At 33.0% G+C, this 22,809-nt stretch overlaps 2 protein-coding genes across 2 annotated transcripts; both read left to right on the plus strand.

The window, feature by feature from the left end:
* The first annotated feature begins 16,491 nt into the window (after positions 1 to 16,491).
* LOC141703886 (uncharacterized) lies at positions 16,492 to 18,877 on the plus strand. Its single transcript, XM_074507277.1, has 5 exons — positions 16,492 to 16,518; positions 17,222 to 17,830; positions 17,956 to 18,168; positions 18,346 to 18,537; positions 18,626 to 18,877. Exons 1-5 carry the CDS (start codon positions 16,492 to 16,494, stop codon positions 18,875 to 18,877), a joined length of 1,293 nt encoding a protein of 430 aa, XP_074363378.1.
* Positions 18,878 to 18,958: 81 nt separating this feature from the next.
* LOC141703887 (putative mitochondrial protein AtMg00310) lies at positions 18,959 to 19,384 on the plus strand. Its single transcript, XM_074507278.1, has one exon. It carries the CDS (start codon positions 18,959 to 18,961, stop codon positions 19,382 to 19,384), a length of 426 nt encoding a protein of 141 aa, XP_074363379.1.
* The last annotated feature ends 3,425 nt before the right edge of the window (positions 19,385 to 22,809 follow it).

The following is a 22,809-nucleotide window of genomic DNA, read 5'->3' on the forward strand; positions in this document are numbered from 1 at the left end:
AGATAAGTAAACATATAAAAGTTGAAGAGTATATTATCAAAAAAGAATACATGTGCAAATGCATATAGATTAAAAAACATATTATTGTAGAAGTCAAATTTTTGTAATTTTTTAAAAAAATTGTAAATTTAGACACATAAACAAATTAAACATGTTTACCTGAAAATTCAATCAATTTTATTTTATGATCAAATAATAACAATTCATTATAGACAACAATTGAAAATGAAGCAAAGTTCTTGACTGATAATGATATTTTTATGATGCAATGATATATAATTGGTATCGAAAATAATCAAAATAATATAAATGATATGATAGATTAATGATGAATAAAATCGGATATGAAGTATAAACTGATGTTAGGATTCTAACTTACTTGTTGATGGTGATGCTGGAAATTGATGGATCTGACTAAAAAATCAATTGATTAGTACTCAATGTAAAATTAATTGAGATATGAGTTTTGGAACAATTGATGAAGAAATGTAAATAAAAATAGGACAAAGAAATGTTTAGGGCGGCGAATACCTTACCCTTCAAAGTATCTGGTATGAGATGATACCCGGACTATGAATTTAGGAAGAAACCTTCAAAGTCTCTAGTATGAGATGATACCCCGACTATGAATTTAGGACAGAGAAATGTTTGATGCCGAGAGTGAGCAACTTGTATGTTACCCTCTAGAACGTTTTTATATTTATATGAGTCACACCTTGACTAATTAGATTAGTGATTGAATATTATAATATAACTATAATATGACTATTTTAGCCTCCCGATTTTATTTTAAATTACATGAAAATATTATTCTTATTTATTCTATTTTTTGTTTAAATATAAGTGATAATTTTTTATTATATAAATTAGTTCATTTATTTAATAATCAACTGTTATTTATATTTCCTTAAACTAGGAAAAATTTACATAGAAAATATCAATGAGTAATAAAAAAGTAAGAATTAATCAAAAACTTTAACATTGTACAAACAATGATTTATGAATTAATGAAAAAAAGTGGGCTTAGAAAAGAATTTTTAATAACTTTTAATTACTTTTAAATTTATGGTTAAATTTCGTTGTTGAACAAAAACCATCATCTTATATTTTATTAATATCTCTTCAAATTCACTGAATTACTAAGATAAAAGGTACGTATAACCAAATTCATGATATAAGAAAAAAATTATTCTCTTAAAATTACTAAAAAACAAGGAACCCATTTAAACATATCGTTTATTATCGTAGATATACAGTAAGATATTTTAGAAATAAATATTATTTAACATGATTGATAGTTGACTGAGCGTATGTGTGAGCAATTAGTGAAAGATGGCTGGAATGAGAATAATGTGGCTAGTGTGAAATAAAAGGTGAAGGCTTGCAGTGATAGGTTGTCAGTGTGGGGAAAAGAAATTACTGGAAATTTTAGTAGGAGGATTAAAGAATGTAAGGAGAGTTTGAAGCAACTTCGAGGGAACAGTGATAGGGGGTCTGTGGAAAGATATGATGCAGTAAAGAAACAGTTGGCCTCTATTTTGAATCAACGAGAGATCTTCTGGCGCCAAAGGTCTAAGCAGATGTGGTTACAAGCTGGGGATCAGAACAGCCGATTTTTTCATAAGTTAGCTAGTAATCGTAGGAGGAATAATCAGATTCATAATCTCAAGGATACATATGAAAATTGGGTTGACTGGGAATTTGGCTTAGACACTTTGATGGAAAGGTGTTTTAATGATCTGTTTCGTGCAACAGAATCAGACTGGAAGGAGGTGATCGAGTGTATTCCTACTATAATAACAGATGCTCAGAATGTTAAATTTTTAAAGCCAATTGAGGAAGAGGAGGTGAAAAGAGCACTGTTCCAAATGAATCCGGACAAGGCTCCAGGCCCGGATGGAATGACACCTGCATTTTTTCAAAATTATTGGAAAATTGTTGGTAAGGATATTGTTGACATGGTCAGAAATTTTTCAGTAATGGTATGTTATCCAATAGTTTGAATGATACAAATATTGTATTGATTCCTAAAAAGAATTATCTAGTGTTTATTAGCGATTTACGACCTATATCATTATGCAATGTGTTAGCTAAAACTATCACAAAGGTTGTATCTAATCGGTTAAAGGAAACTTTGGATTCGGTGGTGTCGGAGAATCAGAGTGCATTTATGTCAGGGAGACTTATCTATGATAATGTCATGGTTTCCTATGAAGTCATGCATTACTTGAAGCGGAAGAGACGAGGAAGGGAGAGTCATATGGCACTTAAGCTTGACATGAGTAAAGCTTATGCCAGAATCAAGTGGGCATATCTGAAAGTTATGTTGACTAAAATGTGATACAATGACTGGTGGGTTCATTTAATTCTTCAATTGTATGTTCAGTGTCATATAATATCACTCATGCTAGGAGAGAAATTGGTCCTATATATCCTAGTCGGGGTATTAGACAGGGGGATCCTTTATCCCCTTATCTTTTTATCTTATGTGCTGAAGGTCTATCCGCTTTACTTCAAAGATATGAGCAAAGGAAATGAATTCAAGGTATCAAGGTCTGAAGACAAGCTCCTAGCATTTCACACATGCTATTCGCTGATGATATCTACCTGTATTATAAGGCAACTGAGGAGGAGGCTATGCATGTCTTGAGGCTATTACAGAGTTTTGAACGTGGTTCAGGGCAGAAGGTGAATTTGTCAAAATCATCTGTATTTTTTAGCACTAATACGAGTTAGAATAACAGAATACAGTTGTATCGGTTGCTTCATATGGAGGAGGCTGGTGAAGGTGGTACTTACTTGGGGCTTCCAAATATGATGAATAGAAGCAAGGTTGCTACGTTGGGTTTTCTAAAAGATAGAGTTAAAAATCGAGTTCTGAGTTGGGATGAAAAACTTTTCTCTCAAGGTGGAAAGGAGGTGATAGTAAAATCTGTTATACAATCGTTGCCATCTTACGCCATGAGTGTATTCTTATTGCCAATGAAAATAACGAAGGATCTGGAGTGGTTGATTTCGAAGTTCTAGTGGAATTCGAAGAAGAATGCCAACAAAAGCATAAATTGGATGTCCTATTCTCGTTTGAGCAGACATAAGTCGAATGGAGGTATGGGTTTTCGTGATTTTCGAGATTTTAACCTGGCAATGTTAGGTAATCAGGTATGGAGATTTCTTACAAAACCTAATAGTCTGGTGAGTAAAGTATATAAAGCACGTTATTTTCTAAACGAAAATTATTTGGATTCTTCTGCTGGCCACAATCCGAGTTTTGTTTGGCGTAGCATATGGAAAGCAGGGGATGTTGTGAAAGCAGGTGTTCATTGGGTAGTAGGTTCAGGGGAAATGATAAATATATTGGGACAACCATGGTTATTGGATGATCACAATCCGTTTATTACCTCAGACTCACCAGCTTTGGCTAATAACAAGGTATCCTCAATCATGTCGATGGAGCACAGGGGGTGGGATGATGAAATTTTAAAAGACTTGTTTAATGATAGGGACCAAGACTGCATACGAAGTGTGCCATTGAATGAAGATATGAGGCAATATAGAATCTATTGGAGTAAAGAGAGTTCAGGTGAATATTCCGTTCGTAGTGCTTATCGATTGTTGCAAGTTCAAAAAGCTCTTTGGAGACAGGAGGATAATGATAGCTTCTGGAGGAAAATTTGGAAAATAAGGGCTCTGCCGAAGGTTTTGAATTTAGTTTGGAGATCATTGTCTCAGTGTCTTCCAACTATGATGCTTTTGCGTCAAAAACATGTCAGAGTAGAAAGTAGTTGTCCAGTTTGCAGGAGAGAGAATGAAACCATTAGCCACGTGTTTATGAGATGCCCTATAGCTCTGCAATGCTGGCAGTTGGTTACTCCAGGGTTCCAATTGAGTGCAGAGGACGAGATTTTTCACTAGTGGGACATAATTTTATGAAGCTTTGATAATGAAAAACGGGCTGAAATTGCAGTAGTTTGTTGGTCCTTATGGAGAGCAGGGAATGAGCTAGTTTGGAACAAGAAATATACTCGTATACATGTTGTGATTGCAAACGCTAAACAGTACTTTGGACAATAGAAATATGCCCAAAGTAATCTATTTTCTGTTCGTTTCCCGAAGCTTGTTGACGGAGACGGTGACAGTTCTTGGGTTAAGCCACATGAGTCAATAATCAAGGTCTCGGTGGATGCAACAACTTTTCGAGAATATAGTGGTTCCGGGATGGGAGTGATAGTCATAGACGCAGGGGGTGAGTTAATTATAACAAAGACAGTGTGCAGGCACAGAGTTTTATGCCCAGAATTGGCAGAAGCTTTAGCCATTAAAGAGGCTCTCAGTTGGATCAAAAACCAAGGGTGGCAAGGGGTGATTGTGGAATCAGATTTCTTAGTGGCAGTGCAGGCAATTCGAAGCAAAGCTCCTATGGTATCTCCTTTTGGTCGAGTTATAGAGGCATGTCGTGCTATGCTTCGAGATTTAAACACAGTTTCACTATTTTTTATTAAACGATCTGCTAATGTGGCTGCTCATGAGTTAGCTCGAGTGTCATATTCTATCCCAGATCGAGTTTTCGATTGGAGTTTTGTTCCTATTGGAGCGTTAAACGCTTTGAAAGCGGATTTATTAAGTTAATAAAATTAATTGTTCGTAAAAAAAGGGTTCTTTATATCTTTTGGATGCAAATATGCATAAATACATCATTAATTTTAAATTTGAAATCAATGATACATTTATGCATGCATACCACATCATCAAGTAATCATAAATTACATTAATAATGGTGAACTTTATATAAAATTTAGGAAAGAGAGAAAGACAAAAATTAGTAAAATTAGAAATGTTTGGATGCAAAATGCAACTAATATTGGAGTTGAAATTTTATTTTAGTAACAAAAAAAATACTTCTTATACCGAACTCAGTTCTGTTCGAGCTCGTATATGAACTATTTCGAGTATCGTAGTATGGAAACTCAATTCCTCTCGAGCTTGTTTAAAATTTTCATCTATTTTTTCAAAATTCATTTTTATTATATTTGAATCAAATTTTATTTAAATTTTTTATTCTTTTAAGTGTTGAATCTTAGACGAAAAGACTTGTCTTTTTCAAAAATACCCAATTAAACTCGTTTATTAAATAACTATCTCAACTTGAATTACATCCGAGTTATATGTAATTCAAATTTTGATGTCCACCAAATTATCTTGATACGAGAAAATATGCAAGTTTGGAGTTAGTTTGTCTAGTTATTCAAATTATGCATTGGTTATAATTAAGAACTATATAATTTTTTTGTTGTACATGAATTTTTTACTAATATTTAATAAAATTTAAGGAAAAAATAAATAAAAGATACACATGTACAAAGTATACGGGTAATAATCTGCATTATGTGCATCACAAGATCAAGTTGAAAATTTAAAATAATTATGTATTTATTTTAGTTTCAACTTAAAATAATTATGTATTTATTTTAGTTATTGCAAAAAGTAGTATTCAAACAATTCCGAAAAATATGATGTAACTCTTTAATAACTGCATTTTTACCTAATTCATCTCATAATTGCCCCAACTAAAAATGTCCAATGATCCAAATTAAAATTAACTTAAAGTCCTAAACCTTTCTTTAATATCTTGTTAAAAAAAACCTTTCATAAATATGAATTTGGCTGATTTAACTTGTAAATTTTAATATTCCAACCCTAGTTCTCACTTTCTCGAAAAAATAGTTGCTTTGGATCTGTACAAATGTGTATAGGCTAGCAACACCATTTTAGTGACACCTAACAGTCAGATGTTTATTTTATTGCAAACTTATTTCTTTTCGACACAACACAAAGCATCTATGCAACTAGATTATAAGCCGAATAAATAGAAAATATAGGCACCTGCATGCATGCGGGAAACCTGTAAAATTTTAAGCATATATAAACTGCAGGTGTTTATAAAGCAAACATGAATGCAAGTTTTGGTATCATTATTTAATTAGATAATTGGCAATTTTATAACATAGAGTAAACTGCAAAATGACACATGAACTGAAATAAAAAGCCAGTTTATATTTATACATGAACTTGGCCAAAAGCATACGGACAATACAATTATAAAACATACCGCCGCATGGGGCAGGTCTTTCATAGGACTATGCATTGCAAATAATTTGCATTGCAATTAATTAATTGTTTTGACTGAACCATAGAACCAGTAACATAAATTCTTATATTTTGAAATATTTGTATCAGTTAAACTTGAGTCTCAACACTACATTTCAACTTAATATTGTCAAAAGAAGTGAATCAACACCTCATTTTCAATCAATATCAACCAAGAATGGAATTTTACAAGCAATATATATAAGGCCAACCATTTATAAGCTAGTAGTTTATCATATTGAGGTTTGATTAAGAAAGCTAGAAAAAAAGAAAAGGAGCCCGGTCCAATTAAGAAATTAGCTAAAACGGTTTCTTCAAATCTTGAAGTAAAGGGTTCTCAAACACTTAAAAATAACACACACACATAACACACAGTAACTGTAAAATTATTACAGGCCGCTTCTAATAAGAAAATGAAATGCCATTGATCAACCTACATTTAACCAGCTTGCTTGGAGGACTTCAACTTGCATTCTTCAGCTTCTTCACTTCCTCCTTAAGCTCCTCCAACTTCCTCAATTTTTCTTCTAAAACTGCCATTTTGCCAGAGCACCTAGGGCGTGCAATTTGAGAAGAACTAGCCCTGATTCTCCTAGAAACAATGCAATTACTTCAGTCTTACAAATATATATACAACTAAATTTTTTAATTAAATTTAATTTAGCAAACTATATTTAGAATCAGAATGCTTGATCTTATCTAGGACGTGCAATCTCAGAAAAACTCGATTTTGTTTATTGAATAACCAACTCGTCTCGTATTAATTACATCCCAATTATGGTAATTCAAATTTTAATATTGTAAAATTTGTCGATACACCTTTTATCTTGATACAAAAAATTATGGCAATTTAAAGTTAGTTTCTCTAGTTTGAAATTCTTTTAACCGGTTACAATAACTACCCTAATTTTTTTCTGCCAACCAACTTGTCTCAACTCATTTAAACAGACTCATGAGCTTACGAGTAAACTCTCGATTCGGCTAACTACAAGAAAATAATGCTAAATACAATTGCACAAATACAACGAGAGTCAATTTCAACCACCTTCAGTTGAATTTAAGGGCACGACTGAATACAACCGCATGCGGCCGTATTTAAATACGATCGTATTACGCGATCGAATTTAGTAATAATTATGACCGAATAAATACAACCGTATTTATATGCAACCATATACAGTTGAGTTTAGGCGTGCTACTAATTTTAACCGCCCTCGGTCGAATTTAGCCTTACTAAAAAATGGAGGAAATTTTCCCGCCAACAAAATTTTTTGACACTGCTAAATTCAACCAATTTCGGTCCAATTCGATATTTGAAAATGGAGGGAAATTTCCCGTACCTTTAAAAATTTAGTTGCAAAAGTGGAGGGAAATTTCCCTCCTTTCTGAAAATTATAATTTCAGTAGAATTCAGTTGTGTTTATCTAACATGACTGTATTCGATTGTATTCAGTACTATTAAAATATTTCTTTTAAAGAAAATTATTAGAAGGCTAGTAAATATTTTGAAAAAAATTATGTATAAAAGATAGAATAAAATTAACACGAAATTTAATTTTTTAGTTTTTGCAAAAAAGATCATTATGGTAAGCGCATTTTCAAATTTCTTTTATTCGCTGCATGACAAAAATTGAAAATTTATAAAAGTAGATTGACCGTACTTCTTACTAGTGTTTAGTCCCATATTAATGTTTCAATTTTTTAAAAATCTTTATGAATGATCCAACAATAAGGATGTCAAGATATATGTATTTTAGCTATATAATAAATTCTTTAGAAAAATATGAATGTATTTGGTTTGCTATTTTAAGAATCAACTAATAGTTTTATCGGTACTTCTTACTAGTGTTTTGTCCCAATAATAATATTTTGATGTTTTTTGTAAATGATCCAATCTTAGGATGTCAACTAGTAGTTTGACCTGACTCGTTTAAAGACAAGCGTTTATCTTTAAACTAGTCAAGTTCAGTCACAAATTTAAGCTCATTTAACTTAAACGAGCGACACGTCTCATTTAAAAATGCTTGAACTCAAATATGTTTATTGAATAACCGGCTCGTTTTGTTTATATCCCAATTATTGAATTTTTTTTTGATGTTATGCAATTTATCAATACACCTTTTATCTTTATACGAAAAAGTATGCAAATTTGGAATTAGTTTGTAAAATTTGAAATTCTTTTAACCCATTTTATCTTGATATGAAAAAGTATGCAAATTTAGAGTTAGTTTGTCTAGTCGTAATAACTACTCTAAATTTTTTAATAACTGCTAATATAGTAACAATTTTCAAAAAAAAATAATATTCCAATTCTGGCTGCCTCTGTACAAATGTGTACATAGATAGTTGTACGTTGTTGCCGGCTTGCAGCCACAGTTAGTCATGTCTAACACTTCAATACTTATTTTAACAGAATCCTATATCTTTACAGCAGGGCACAAAGCAATAGACATAAATAGAATGGTACTTATCTGGATTTAGATAGCTCCCCCTCAGGAGTACTACCCTCAAATCTTTCAGTCTGTGAAGTCTGTTTTGCACATGAAGGTGCATTAAAAGTATCCATGGGGTCTTCTGTAAAAACTGATGAATCCCCCATATTTTTGATGGTGTCATCAAGGTCTACCTCAACATATAACCTCTCACCATCTAAATGGAGTGCCTGGGTGGTGAGCAAAGCTTCTTGAGCTAAGTCAATTGATTTTTGTTGCACTTGAGAAGTGGATTTAAGTGAAATTGGAATAGAAGAAATTTGAGTCATAAGAATTTGGTGCTCAGTTGTGAGTGTTGGCAGCTCCCCCTGAATGAATGAGGGAGCTTCAAGAGATGTGCTCTCACTGTGTGTGCCTTCCTTGTTTCTCCTACCATACACTTGAATTACTTCTTGTGCAGGCTGTGTAGACTCACTACTGGTTGGTTTTACAACTGCATTCTGTTGGGAGGATGTAGAGGTGGCTAGAGTGGTCATCTCAGTTAGTTTACTTCTTTTGGATCTTTTGACCAAACACTACACCATAAATGGCCTACAGCAACACCATGAAAATGTTATAACAGGCCCAAAAAAGTGTTACCACAGCCAGAAAAAGGCCTAAGGTAACATAAAAATTAAATTGCTTTTTTTCGAGTTACCTTTGGCCCCTAAGGTAACATTATTTTTGCCCTGGTATAACATTCACATTTTTGTTACAATAGCTGTCAAAGGTAACATCAATCTATGTCTATAGTATCACAATATGTATGTTACCTTTGGACTTAGAATTTTCAAAAAAAATGGGGCCACCAGTGGGGCCCACATGTGGGCCCCACTGGTGGGCCCTATTTTTTGGCCCCATTTGTTTGCAAAGGTAACATACATAATATGACACTATAGACATACTTTAATGTTATCTTTGATGAATATTTTAACAATAATGTTTTGTATTATACCAATTTCTTTGTAACATTTTTAGTACCTAATGTAATATATATATTTTTTAAAAAATTAACAAGAATGGTTTGTAAATTCAACATGCCATAAAATCTGTTTTTCATCCAAGTCAACGAAATAAAACCAAACTCCATATCAGTTTTCACAAACCCCCACCAAATACTACAGTTTCACACAATTCACCAACTCCACATACTTCACATACTCCAAAGAACAGGTACTTAGTCTAGGACGATAAATAAACATCCAAAAGCTAGTCGATAACACTTGTTACTAGTATGCAAAATAAGATATGTAAAAAGGTGCACATCTGAAATCTAAAGTTCAGAGCCTCCGGTAACTGGTGTGAGGTAATTGTCATCATCACTGGTTGTGCAGAAATCTTGATGATTGATTGTGATGCCTAGATTTGCGTCGGCTATTTTCTTAAGTAACCAGGCCATGTTCTCCTGCACCTTCCTCTTTGCTCATCTGCAGCCTGTCTTGGTCTTGCAACATTTTTTCTTTAGCCAGTTTCTTGAGCTTAACCTCAAGATCTTTACTCATCTTCCTCTTGTACATTTTCAGCAAATGTAATAGACTATTCTATAATTGGTTTCTCTCCCTCCCTGAAAATGTAAATAGGATAATGCTATAGATGAATGTCTGGATAAAAACGTAAACAACCTCAATGGCTACCTGTAGCATAATAATTTTTCAAGTTTAACTGCAGAAATACATTATTTCTTAAGACAATATGATGCAACTAAACATTCCTCGTAAAACAGTTAATGAACCTGAATAGTAAATCATAAAATCCCTTAATAAAATTAGCTCACGCAATTAAGAAAAATAGTATTCATATTTACAAGCAACATTTTTGCATTAGTGATTTCTATAGGAAAAAATCTTAAACATATAATAACCAAACACATAACAGAACAAATACTTGCTTATAAAGAGTGTCTGCAATATTTGCTTTTACAGTTAATATTGGTAGGTACATATAAAGTAATGGAGTCCTAATAACTCACAAGCTTTTCTAGATTAGTTCTTCAAATGGAGTCTTGGAGTGTTCCGTACACCCATATCTACACCTGTGGTAGTTCAAATTTACATAATTTCGAAGTCTGGACAAGAGACTAACAATGATTTGAGATTACAGGCTTATTAATTTCGAAGTCTGGACAAGAGAATTAAATACGGCGCTGAAATACATTTTTATGAATTTATAGTTATAAACAACAGAATTGCGTGTGGAATACGCAATGTTGGACTTACAATTATGGTTAGAGCGCTGACGACACATAATTCTAGATTCAAGCTTAGAGGTAGGAGAATTTAATAGTGAGTTGGCAAAAGGGAGAACTTTAAACTGTATTCTAGTAAGTGAACAATATTGTATGCAAACAAATCCCGAATAAACCTATAACTTATGAAAAGGAATCGGAAAATATCCAAACAAATAAAGCATACTCTATGAGTCCTGTCTATCAAGCAACATGCATGGAATAATAAACATACTATAATTACTTATCTTAATTAGCAACAGAAGAAAGCATTCCAACACACGAAACAAAAACTCTGGTTTACCAAATAGCTAAAATAGAAACTTAACATTCCAATAACTGTGTGTTTTCCACTGAATTCTATTCAACTGTTATTCCTACCATCCCTCCATCAATCAATCTTCCAAAAAGTGCTCCGTAACAAAAACTAAAACTAAAAGAAATTTTGCAAATAGATTCATCCATCACACTTGAACATATGCATCACTGGATCATATTCTACACTGAGCAGAAACAGATAGTGCATTCGGTATTGGGATTTTCTAAACTTACTATGTAATTATATGGATTAAGAGAGAGAGCTTCCATATTGAGATATGTTAATAAGCACTATGCATTATGTCCATCAGAGGCAACTTTAAGCAGAACATCAAAAGGCTGTAGTTAATTCGTACAGTACCTGAAGAAACTCCAAATGTCACAGCGAAGGATCTCTAGGCAGGAACATAACCTTGTTATGGCGTCACCACACAGATTAGACACGTTGAATTTTAATACCAATTACAGCCAGCAAACCTCATTATCATATCAAGAACCTGCACAATATGCAAAACATAAAATAAGATATGATACACAGACTAATAACAAGATGAAATAACCATTCCACAGCGCTAAAAGCTCGACACTTGAAACTTCTTCGAAGAAAGTGAATAAAAAAAGAAATAAAACCTAGGGCTCAAAATGGTCTCCATCGAGGCCTGACTCAATGTCTTAAGCTTGACAGTCTACAAGTTTTATTAAAAGATGCAAGATTATACAGCAAAACATCATTATTGTATGCTTAAACAGAGACATATATACCCACATATACAAACACACACGAAGGTTTATATCTATGATGAAAAAAAATATTAATTAACCTGTAGGTAAATAAAATAATTAAATATTAAAAAAAAGTACCAGTGGGGAAGAGGTGTCGCGAGAGGCGACTACTTTTCACCTTATAACAACGAACATAATTGGCTTCATCTATACGAACAACACAATATAGTAAATGATGAGAGAAATAAAACTTGAGTTCAACGTTAGAGACTTGTTTGAGTAAAGAGAATCTAAAGCCATAGGCATAGATCATACATGTGCGGATATTGTGTTTTCACATTCATTTGCTTCCATGGTACATGATTTTTTAATCTGGTAATTTATTCCTTTCGTACATGGTATCAAATAAGTCCCGCCATCAATATCCAAAAAACTCAATGCTGGTATGCATTTGAAGTTCCTAGTTATAAGTGGTGATTTTCTAGATTCAGGTGTTTATATTTTTACACCGAGGATAAATTTTTTGACATTGAATATCTTTTTCACAAGCTTCATAGCGGACTTCAAAGCATATCATACTTCTTTATATCAACCTCCAATAAATTAAAAGCAATGTATAGACGATGCAACATATTTTCTCCTCTATACAGAAAGATTACCATATCTTTGAAGTACACACTCTTGTGCCAAACAAGTATCGCATAACTAACACACATTTGATCCAATTCAATCACAAAACTAAAAGCAACAATACGGCCGGCGGCATCAACACATCATTTCAAATCCACACACACAATATATATATACCTGGATTTCCGACAGCAGAGCTAGCAGGACCATCAATAACACTAAACTGATTCTTAATAACAACCGGAAGTGGAAGATGTCGTCGTCGTTTAGCGACCAGTGACCGGTGGTTTAACGGCGGAGATATCGTTGCCGTTTGCTGAAACTTTAGTAGGCGCCATTAGATCTTCGCGAATTGAAAATTGGTTGAGAAAATTAGATCGGTTTCTACGGCTTTGTGTTTTGTGTTGTTTGTATTGAGAATGGAGATAGTCGAGTGTATTAAGAGTGGAGAGAGTCGAGTGCTTCATACTAAAAACACAACACCGCTCTAAATCAACATCACAAAAACCTCAATAACATACAATCTTTAATCCTGAAATTGAGCAAATATAAAATAACATAAAATGAGAGAGAGACACGGTGGGGTAGTACCTTAAAAACCCTAGCTCGGATTCATGAGATTTTACTAATATAAAACCCTAGCTAATCTAATTATCAATTTGTGAGTTAGTACTTTAGGATGATTCGGTTCAATTGAAAGCTGAGAGAGAATGTGTGAGAGCTACTTGGAGAAAGAGATGTTTAGAGTTAGAGAGTGTAAAATTTTGACAATAAACTGTAGCTTCTCCAAAAAAAACTGTCGCCTTCTCCAAAAAAATGAGCCTACTTTATCCCGCCTGATGGAGAGCCCAATGAGAGCCCCAATAACTGTTGGTTAATTTCACTTTTTTTATTTTTTAATTAATTTTTTGTTTAAATAGTGTTCAATTTTTTTATTAATAAAAAATTATCAGTTATTAAATAGTACAGTTTAAAAAATTTTAAAAAATATATTTTATCAATCTTAGCTAATATTAATATTATTACTTAATCATATTATCAAAATTGATTAATTTTCAAGTTAAATAATTATATATATTTAATTTTTTGTAAAATCTTACTTTTTTATCCATTAACACCCTATAGTAACATAAGTTTCCACATGTTACTCGTATGTAACACTTTGAAGTTATAGTAACATATTATAAAGGTCTACGTTGAGGTAGGCTAAGATGAGATGAGCATACCTAAGGTAACATAATTTTGTAACACACATGATTAAACCATTGCAATAGGCCATCTATGGCGTAGTGAAAGGTGATTCTTTTTAGCTATCTCATCACCACTCTCAGTCAGTTAAGGTTGCCCCCTTTCTCTTCTTTCTACTCACCTCATCCTTTTGAGAAGATGAGGCGGTTGGTTGCCTAGCTTCTAAGGACTTTGAAAGAATGGTTGCAGCTTGAGAAGATCCTTATGGGTGTTCCTGTGTTTGTACTTCCACAGGTTCAGGGATCATAGCTTGCTAGATTGATTTCCAATACTTCTCATGTGTCGCATTGAATAAGGATAAGTCTTAAATCTTTCAATCATGAAAGGTGTTAATATACATGCTTCAAGCATGTATATTTATAAACCGCATGCATTCGTAAACCAAAGCAAGTTTTGGTGTTAATATACATGCTTTAAGCATGTATATTTATAAACAGCATGCATTCGTAAACCAAAGCAAGTTTTGGTGTCGTTGATTAGTTAAGCAAAAAAAAATAACATACACTTAATATAACATATATAGAGCAAATTGCAAAACCAGACATGAACTAATATGCAAAACCAGTTTCTTTGTGCTAGCTTGTACATAACTATGCCACAAGCATATTAATATATACAATTACAAAACTACACAAAGAGGTACAGGAAGAGCTCAAAGTAGGCCTTCATGTGATTATGCATTAATCGTTTCAAGTGAACCTTAGAACCAGTACTTTACATTGAATTATTAAATTTTGAAATATTTGTGTCTGTCAACTCTGAGTCTCGACACTACATTTCAACTTAATACTATACAAAGAAATGAATCAGCACTTCATTTTAAATTAATATCAACCAAGAATGTAATTCACGAGCAATATATGTAGCACAACCATCTATTGTAAGGTGGTAGTTCATTCTATTGAGGTCATATAAAAAAATTTAGCAAAAAAGAAAAGGAGCTAGGTTCAATTAAGAAATTAGCTTAAAAGGTTTCTTCAATTGTTGAAATAAAGGGTTCTCAAACACTCAAACATAACATATATTAACTGAAATTTTTTATTACAGGCAGCTTCTAATAAGAAGGGATATGCCATTGATCAACCTGTATTCAACCAGCTTGCCTGGAGGACGTCAGTTTGCATCCTTCTTCACCTTCTTCCTTTCCTCCTTCAGCTCCCCAATCGCTTCCTCCAATTTTCGCACTCTTTCTTCAAGAATTTCCATTTTGCCTGAGCACCTAGGACGTGCTCTCTGAGAAGAACTAGCCTGCTGCTGATTCTCCTAAAAATAATGCATCTACTTTAGTCTTATAAACATATAAATACAACTAAATTTTTTAGTTAAATATTATTTAGCAAACTATATTTAGAATCAGAAGGCTTGATCTTACCTCATCACTAGGCCTATTTTCGGGTACTGGAACCCTATTTTGGTTCTTCTTCAGAATGAGGAGTGTGGGATCATTTGGATCTGCAATGAAATTGTCTCTAAATCCTTCCTTTACAGCTGGAGGCACTCTTTGACATATCTTGATAATTCCTTTAACATTGGCTAAATGATATTTGAGTCTTGTAATGCCGGACACTGGGTGTGAGCAATAGTTGCACACTGCATAGGTTCTGGTACCCTTCTCTTGCTTTGTGCCATGATCCCAAGCATAGTCCACTTCTCTGTTGTTCACTGTGTGATAGATATTATAATTTTAGCATATATTCTACTAGCTTATCAAAATTCTTAAGATTTTGTATCCATTAAAAAATAAAAGAAATATTTAAATTAAATATACATGCTTGTTCTGTTTTTTCTTTAAAGTAACTTTTGAAAAATAAATTTTTAATGACACATATTGTCCACATTTTTTTTTAAAAATCAAACAAACAAATAAAAGTAAAATAGTGCATCCACCGGTAACTAAAAGTGATTTTTTTCAATAATTATAGTCTTGATATCAATAGAATTGTATAGATCATTAATAATTACAATAGAATGTATTTTACAAAAAAAAGAAAAGGAAATTAATTTACTTAATTCTCCGCCCCAATAATGTTAAAATTATTTGTTATAGTATACCCCAAAAATAATTTCAATTGAAATGGATAATTTTATAAGATAAGTAAACATATAAAAGTTGAAGAGTATATTATCAAAAAAGAATACATGTGCAAATGCATATAGATTAAAAAACATATTATTGTAGAAGTCAAATTTTTGTAATTTTTTAAAAAAATTGTAAATTTAGACACATAAACAAATTAAACATGTTTACCTGAAAATTCAATCAATTTTATTTTATGATCAAATAATAACAATTCATTATAGACAACAATTGAAAATGAAGCAAAGTTCTTGACTGATAATGATATTTTTATGATGCAATGATATATAATTGGTATCGAAAATAATCAAAATAATATAAATGATATGATAGATTAATGATGAATAAAATCGGATATGAAGTATAAACTGATGTTAGGATTCTAACTTACTTGTTGATGGTGATGCTGGAAATTGATGGATCTGACTAAAAAATCAATTGATTAGTACTCAATGTAAAATTAATTGAGATATGAGTTTTGGAACAATTGATGAAGAAATGTAAATAAAAATAGGACAAAGAAATGTTTAGGGCGGCGAATACCTTACCCTTCAAAGTATCTGGTATGAGATGATACCCGGACTATGAATTTAGGAAGAAACCTTCAAAGTCTCTAGTATGAGATGATACCCCGACTATGAATTTAGGACAGAGAAATGTTTGATGCCGAGAGTGAGCAACTTGTATGTTACCCTCTAGAAGGTTTTTATATTTATATGAGTCACACCTTGACTAATTAGATTAGTGATTGAATATTATAATATAACTATAATATGACTATTTTAGCCTCCCGATTTTATTTTAAATTACATGAAAATATTATTCTTATTTATTCTATTTTTTGTTTAAATATAAGTGATAATTTTTTATTATATAAATTAGTTCATTTATTTAATAATCAACTGTTATTTATATTTCCTTAAACTAGGAAAAATTGTACATAGAAAATATCAATGAGTAATAAAAAAGTAAGAATTAATCAAAAACTTTAACATTGTACAAACAATGATTTATGAATTAATGAAAAAAAGTGGGCTTAGAAAAGAATTTTTAATAACTTTTAATTACTTTTAAATTTATGGTTAAATTTCGTTGTTGAACAAAAACCATCATCTTATATTTTATTAATATCTCTTCAAATTCACTGAATTACTAAGATAAAAGGTACGTATAACCAAATTCATGATATAAGAAAAAAATTATTCTCTTAAAATTACTAAAAAACAAGGAACCCATTTAAACATATCGTTTATTATCGTAGATATACAGTAAGATATTTTAGAAATAAATATTATTTAACATGATTGATAGTTGACTGAGCGTATGTGTGAGCAATTAGTGAAAGATGGCTGGAATGAGAATAATGTGGCTAGTGTGAAATAAAAGGTGAAGGCTTGCAGTGATAGGTTGTCAGTGTGGGGAAAAGAAATTACTGGAAATTTTAGTAGGAGGATTAAAGAATGTAAGGAGAGTTTGAAGCAACTTCGAGGGAACAGTGATAGGGGGTATGTGGAAAGATATGATGCAGTAAAGAAACAGTTGGCCTCTATTTTGAATCAACGAGAGATCTTCTGGCGCCAAAGGTCTAAGCAGATGTGGTTACAAGCTGGGGATCAGAACAGCCGATTTTTTCATAAGTTAGCTAGTAATCGTAGGAGGAATAATCAGATTCATAATCTCAAGGATACATATGAAAATTGGGTTGACTGGGAATTTGGCTTAGACACTTTGATGGAAAGGTGTTTTAATGATCTGTTTCGTGCAACAGAATCAGACTGGAAGGAGGTGATCGAGTGTATTCCTACTATAATAACAGATGCTCAGAATGTTAAATTTTTAAAGCCAATTGAGGAAGAGGAGGTGAAAAGAGCACTGTTCCAAATGAATCCGGACAAGGCTCCAGGCCCGGATGGAATGACACCTGCATTTTTTCAAAATTATTGGAAAATTGTTGGTAAGGATATTGTTGACATGGTCAGAAATTTTTCAGTAATGGTATGTTATCCAATAGTTTGAATGATACAAATATTGTATTGATTCCTAAAAAGAATTGTCTAGTGTTTATTAGCGATTTACGACCTATATCATTATGCAATGTGTTAGCTAAAACTATCACAAAGGTTGTATCTAATCGGTTAAAGGAAACTTTGGATTCGGTGGTGTCGGAGAATCAGAGTGCATTTATGTCAGGGAGACTTATCTATGATAATGTCATGGTTTCCTATGAAGTCATGCATTACTTGAAGCGGAAGAGACGAGGAAGGGAGAGTCATATGGCACTTAAGCTTGACATGAGTAAAGCTTATGCCAGAATCAAGTGGGCATATCTGAAAGTTATGTTGACTAAAATGTGATACAATGACTGGTGGGTTCATTTAATTCTTCAATTGTATGTTCAGTGTCATATAATATCACTCATGCTAGGAGAGAAATTGGTCCTATATATCCTAGTCGGGGTATTAGACAGGGGGATCCTTTATCCCCTTATCTTTTTATCTTATGTGCTGAAGGTCTATCCGCTTTACTTCAAAGATATGAGCAAAGGAAATGAAATTCAAGGTATCAAGGTCTCAAGACAAGCTCCTAGCATTTCACACATGCTATTCGCTGATGATATCTACCTGTATTATAAGGCAACTGAGGAGGAGGCTATGCATGTCTTGAGGCTATTACAGAGTTTTGAACGTGGTTCAGGGCAGAAGGTGAATTTGTCAAAATCATCTGTATTTTTTAGCACTAATACGAGTTAGAATAACAGAATACAGTTGTAGTCGGTTGCTTCATATGGAGGAGGCTGGTGAAGGTGGTACTTACTTGGGGCTTCCAAATATGATGAATAGAAGCAAGGTTGCTACGTTGGGTTTTCTAAAAGATAGAGTTAAAAATCGAGTTCTGAGTTGGGATGAAAAACTTTTCTCTCAAGGTGTAAAGGAGGTGATAGTAAAATCTGTTATACAATCGTTGCCATCTTACGCCATGAGTGTATTCTTATTGCCAATGAAAATAACGAAGGATCTGGAGTGGTTGATTTCGAAGTTCTAGTGGAATTCGAAGAAGAATGCCAACAAAAGCATACATTGGATGTCCTATTCTCGTTTGAGCAGACATAAGTCGAATGGAGGTATGGGTTTTCGTGATTTTCGAGATTTTAACCTGGCAATGTTAGGTAATCAGGCATGGAGATTTCTTACAAAACCTAATAGTCTGGTGAGTAAAGTATATAAAGCACGTTATTTTCTAAACAAAAATTATTTGGATTCTTCTGCTGGCCACAATCCGAGTTTTGTTTGGCGTAGCATATGGGAAGCAGGGGATGTTGTGAAAGTAGGTGTTCGTTGGGTAGTAGGTTCAGGGGAAATGATAAATATATTGGGACAACCATGGTTATTGGATGATCACAATCCGTTTATTACCTCAGACTCACCAGCTTTGGCTAATAACAAGGTATCCTCAATCATGTCGATGGAGCACAGGGGGTGGGATGATGAAATTTTAAAAGACTTGTTTAATGATAGGGACCAAGAGTGCATACGAAGTGTGCCGTATTAACAATAATATGACACTATTTTTTGGCCCCATTTGTTTGCAAAGGTAACATACATAATATGACACTATAGACATACTTTAATGTTACCTTTGATGAATATTTTAACAATAATGTTTTGTATTATACCAATTTCTTTGTAACATTTTTAGTACCTAATGTAATATATATATTTTTTAAAAAATTAACAAGAATGGTTTGTAAATTCAACATGCCATAAAATCTGTTTTTCATCCAAGTCAACGAAATAAACAATTTCAACCAAACTCCATATCAGTTTTCACAAAACCCCACCAAATACTACAGTTTCACACAATTCACCAACTCCGCATACTTCACATACTCCAAAGAACAGGTACTTAGTCTAGGACGATAAATAAACATCCAAAAGCTAGTCGATAACACTTGTTACTAGTATGCAAAATAAGATATATAAAAAGGTGCACATCTGAAATCTAAAGTTCAGAGCCTCCGGTAACTGGTGTGAGGTAATTGTCATCATCACTCGTTGTGCAGAAATCTTGATGATTGATTGTGATGCCTAGATTTGCGTCGGCTATTTTCTTAAGTAACCAGGCCATGTTCTCCTGCACCTTCCTCTTTGCTCATCTGCAGCCTGTCTTGGTCTTGCAACAGTTTTTCTTTAGCCAGTTTCTTGAGCTTAACCTCAAGATCTTTACTCATCTTCCTCTTGTACATTTTCAGCAAATGTAATAGACTATTCTATAATTGGTTTCTCTCCCTCCCTGAAAATGTAAATAGGATAATGCTGTAGATGAATGTCCGGATAAAAACGTAAACAACCTCAATGGCTACCCGTAGCATAATAATTTTTCAAGTTTAACTGCAGAAATACATTATTTCTTAAGATAATATGATGCAACTAAACATTCCTCGTAAAACAGTTAATGAACCTGAATAGTAAATCTTAAAATCCCTTAATAAAATTAGCTCACGCAATTAAGAAAAATAGTATTCATATTTACAAGCAACATTTTTGCATTAGTGATTTCTATAGGAAAAAATCTTAAACATATAATAACCAAACACATAACAGAACAAATACTTGCTTATAAAGAGTGTCTGCAATATTTGCTTTTACAGTTAATATTGGTAGGTACATATAAAGTAATGGAGTCCTAATAACTCACAAGCTTTTCTAGATTAGTTCTTCAAATGGAGTCTTGGAGTGTTCCGTACACCCATATCTACACCTGTGGTAGTTCAAATTTACATAATTTCGAAGTCAGGACAAGAGACTAACAATGATTTGAGATTACAGGCTTATTAATTTCGAAGTCTGGACAAGAGAATTAAATACGACGCTGAAATACATTTTTATGAATTTATAGTTATAAACAACAGAATTGCGTGTGGAATACACAATGTTGGACTTACAATTATGGTTAGAGCGCTGACGACACATAATTCTAGATTCAAGCTTAGAGGTAGGAGAATTTAATAGTGAGTTGGCAAAAGGGAGAACTTTAAACTGCATTCTAGTAAGTGAACAATATTGTATGCACACAAGTCCCGAATAAACCTATAACTTATGAAAAGGAATCGGAAAATATCCAAACAAATAAAGCATACTCTATGAGTCCAGTCTATCAAGCAACATGCATGGAATAATAAATATACTATAATTACTTATCTTAATTAGCAACAGAAGAAAGCATTCCAACACACGAAACAAAAACTCTGGTTTACCAAATAACTAAAACAGAAACTTAACATTCCAATAACTGTGTGTTTTCCACTGAATTCTATTCAACTGTTATTCCTACCATCCCTCCATCAATCAATCTTCCAAAAAGTGCTCCGTAACAAAAACTAAAATTAAAAGAAATTTTGCAAATAGATTCATCCATCACACTTGAACATATGCATTACTGGATCATATTCTACACTGAGCAGAAACAGATAGTGCATTCGGTATTGGGATTTTCTAAACTTACTATGTAATTATATGGATTAAGAGAGAGAGCTTCCATATTGAGATATGTTAATAAGCACTATGCATTATGTCCATCAGAGGCAACTTTAAGCAGAACATCAAAAGGCTGTAGTCAATTCGTACAGTACCTGAAGAAACTCCAAATGTCACAGCGAAGGATCTCTAGGCAGGAACATAACCTTGTTATGGCGTCACCACACAGATTAGACACGTTGAATTTTAATACCAATTATAGCCAGCAAACCTCATTATCATATCAAGAACCTGCACAATATGCAAAACATAAAATAAGATATGATACACAGACTAATAACAAGATGAAATAACCATTCCACAGCGCTAAAAGCTCGACACTTGATACTTTTTCGAAGAAAGTGAATAAAAAAAGAAATAAAACCTAGGGCTCAAAATGGTCTCCATCAGGGCCTGACTCAATGTCTTAAGCTTGACAGTATACAAGTTTTATTAAAAGATGCAAGATTATACAGCAAAACATAATTATTCTATGCTTAAACAGAGACATATATACCCACATATACAAACACACACGAAGGTTTATATCTATGATGAAAAAAAATATTAATTAACCTGTAGTTAAATAAAATAATTAAATATTAAAAAAAAGTACCAGTGGGGAAGAGGTGTCGCGAGAGGCGACTACTTTTCACCTTATAACAACGAACATAATTGGCTTCATCTATACGAACAACACAATATAGTAAATGATGAGAGAAATAAAACTTGAGTTCAACGTTAGAGACTTGTTTGAGTAAAGAGAATCTAAAGCCATAAGCATAGATCATACATGTACGGATATTGTGTTTTCACATTCATTTGCTTCCATGGTACATGATTTTTTAATCTGGTAATTTATTCCTTTCGTACATGGTATCAAATAAGTCCCGCCATCAATATCCAAAAAACTCAATGCTGGTATGCATTTGAAGTTCCTAGTTATAAGTGGTGATTTTCTAGATTCAGGTGTTTATATTTTTACACTGAGGATGAATTTTTTGACATTGAATATCAATTTCACAAGCTTCATAGCGGACTTCAAAGCATATCATACTTCTTTATATCAACCTCCAATAAATTAAAAGCAATGTATAGACGATGCAACATATTTTCTCCTCTATACAGAAAGATTACCATATCTTTGAAGTACACACTCTTGTGCCAAACAAGTATCGCATAACTAACACACATTTGATCCAATTCAATCACAAAACTAAAAGCAACAATACGGCCGGCGACATCAACACATCATTTCAAATCCACACACACAATATATATACCTGGATTTCCGACAGCAGAGCTAGCAGGACCATCAATAACACTAAACTGATTCTTAATAACAGCCGGAAGTGGAAGACATCGTCGTCGTTTAGCGACCAGTGACCGGTGGTTTAGCGGCGGAGATATCGTCGCCGTTTGCTGAAACTTTAGTAGGCGCCATTAGATCTTCGCGAATTG

Source organism: Apium graveolens, unplaced genomic scaffold (genome assembly GCF_009905375.1).
Source record: "Apium graveolens cultivar Ventura unplaced genomic scaffold, ASM990537v1 ctg7170, whole genome shotgun sequence".
NCBI classification, from domain to species: domain Eukaryota; kingdom Viridiplantae; phylum Streptophyta; class Magnoliopsida; order Apiales; family Apiaceae; genus Apium; species Apium graveolens.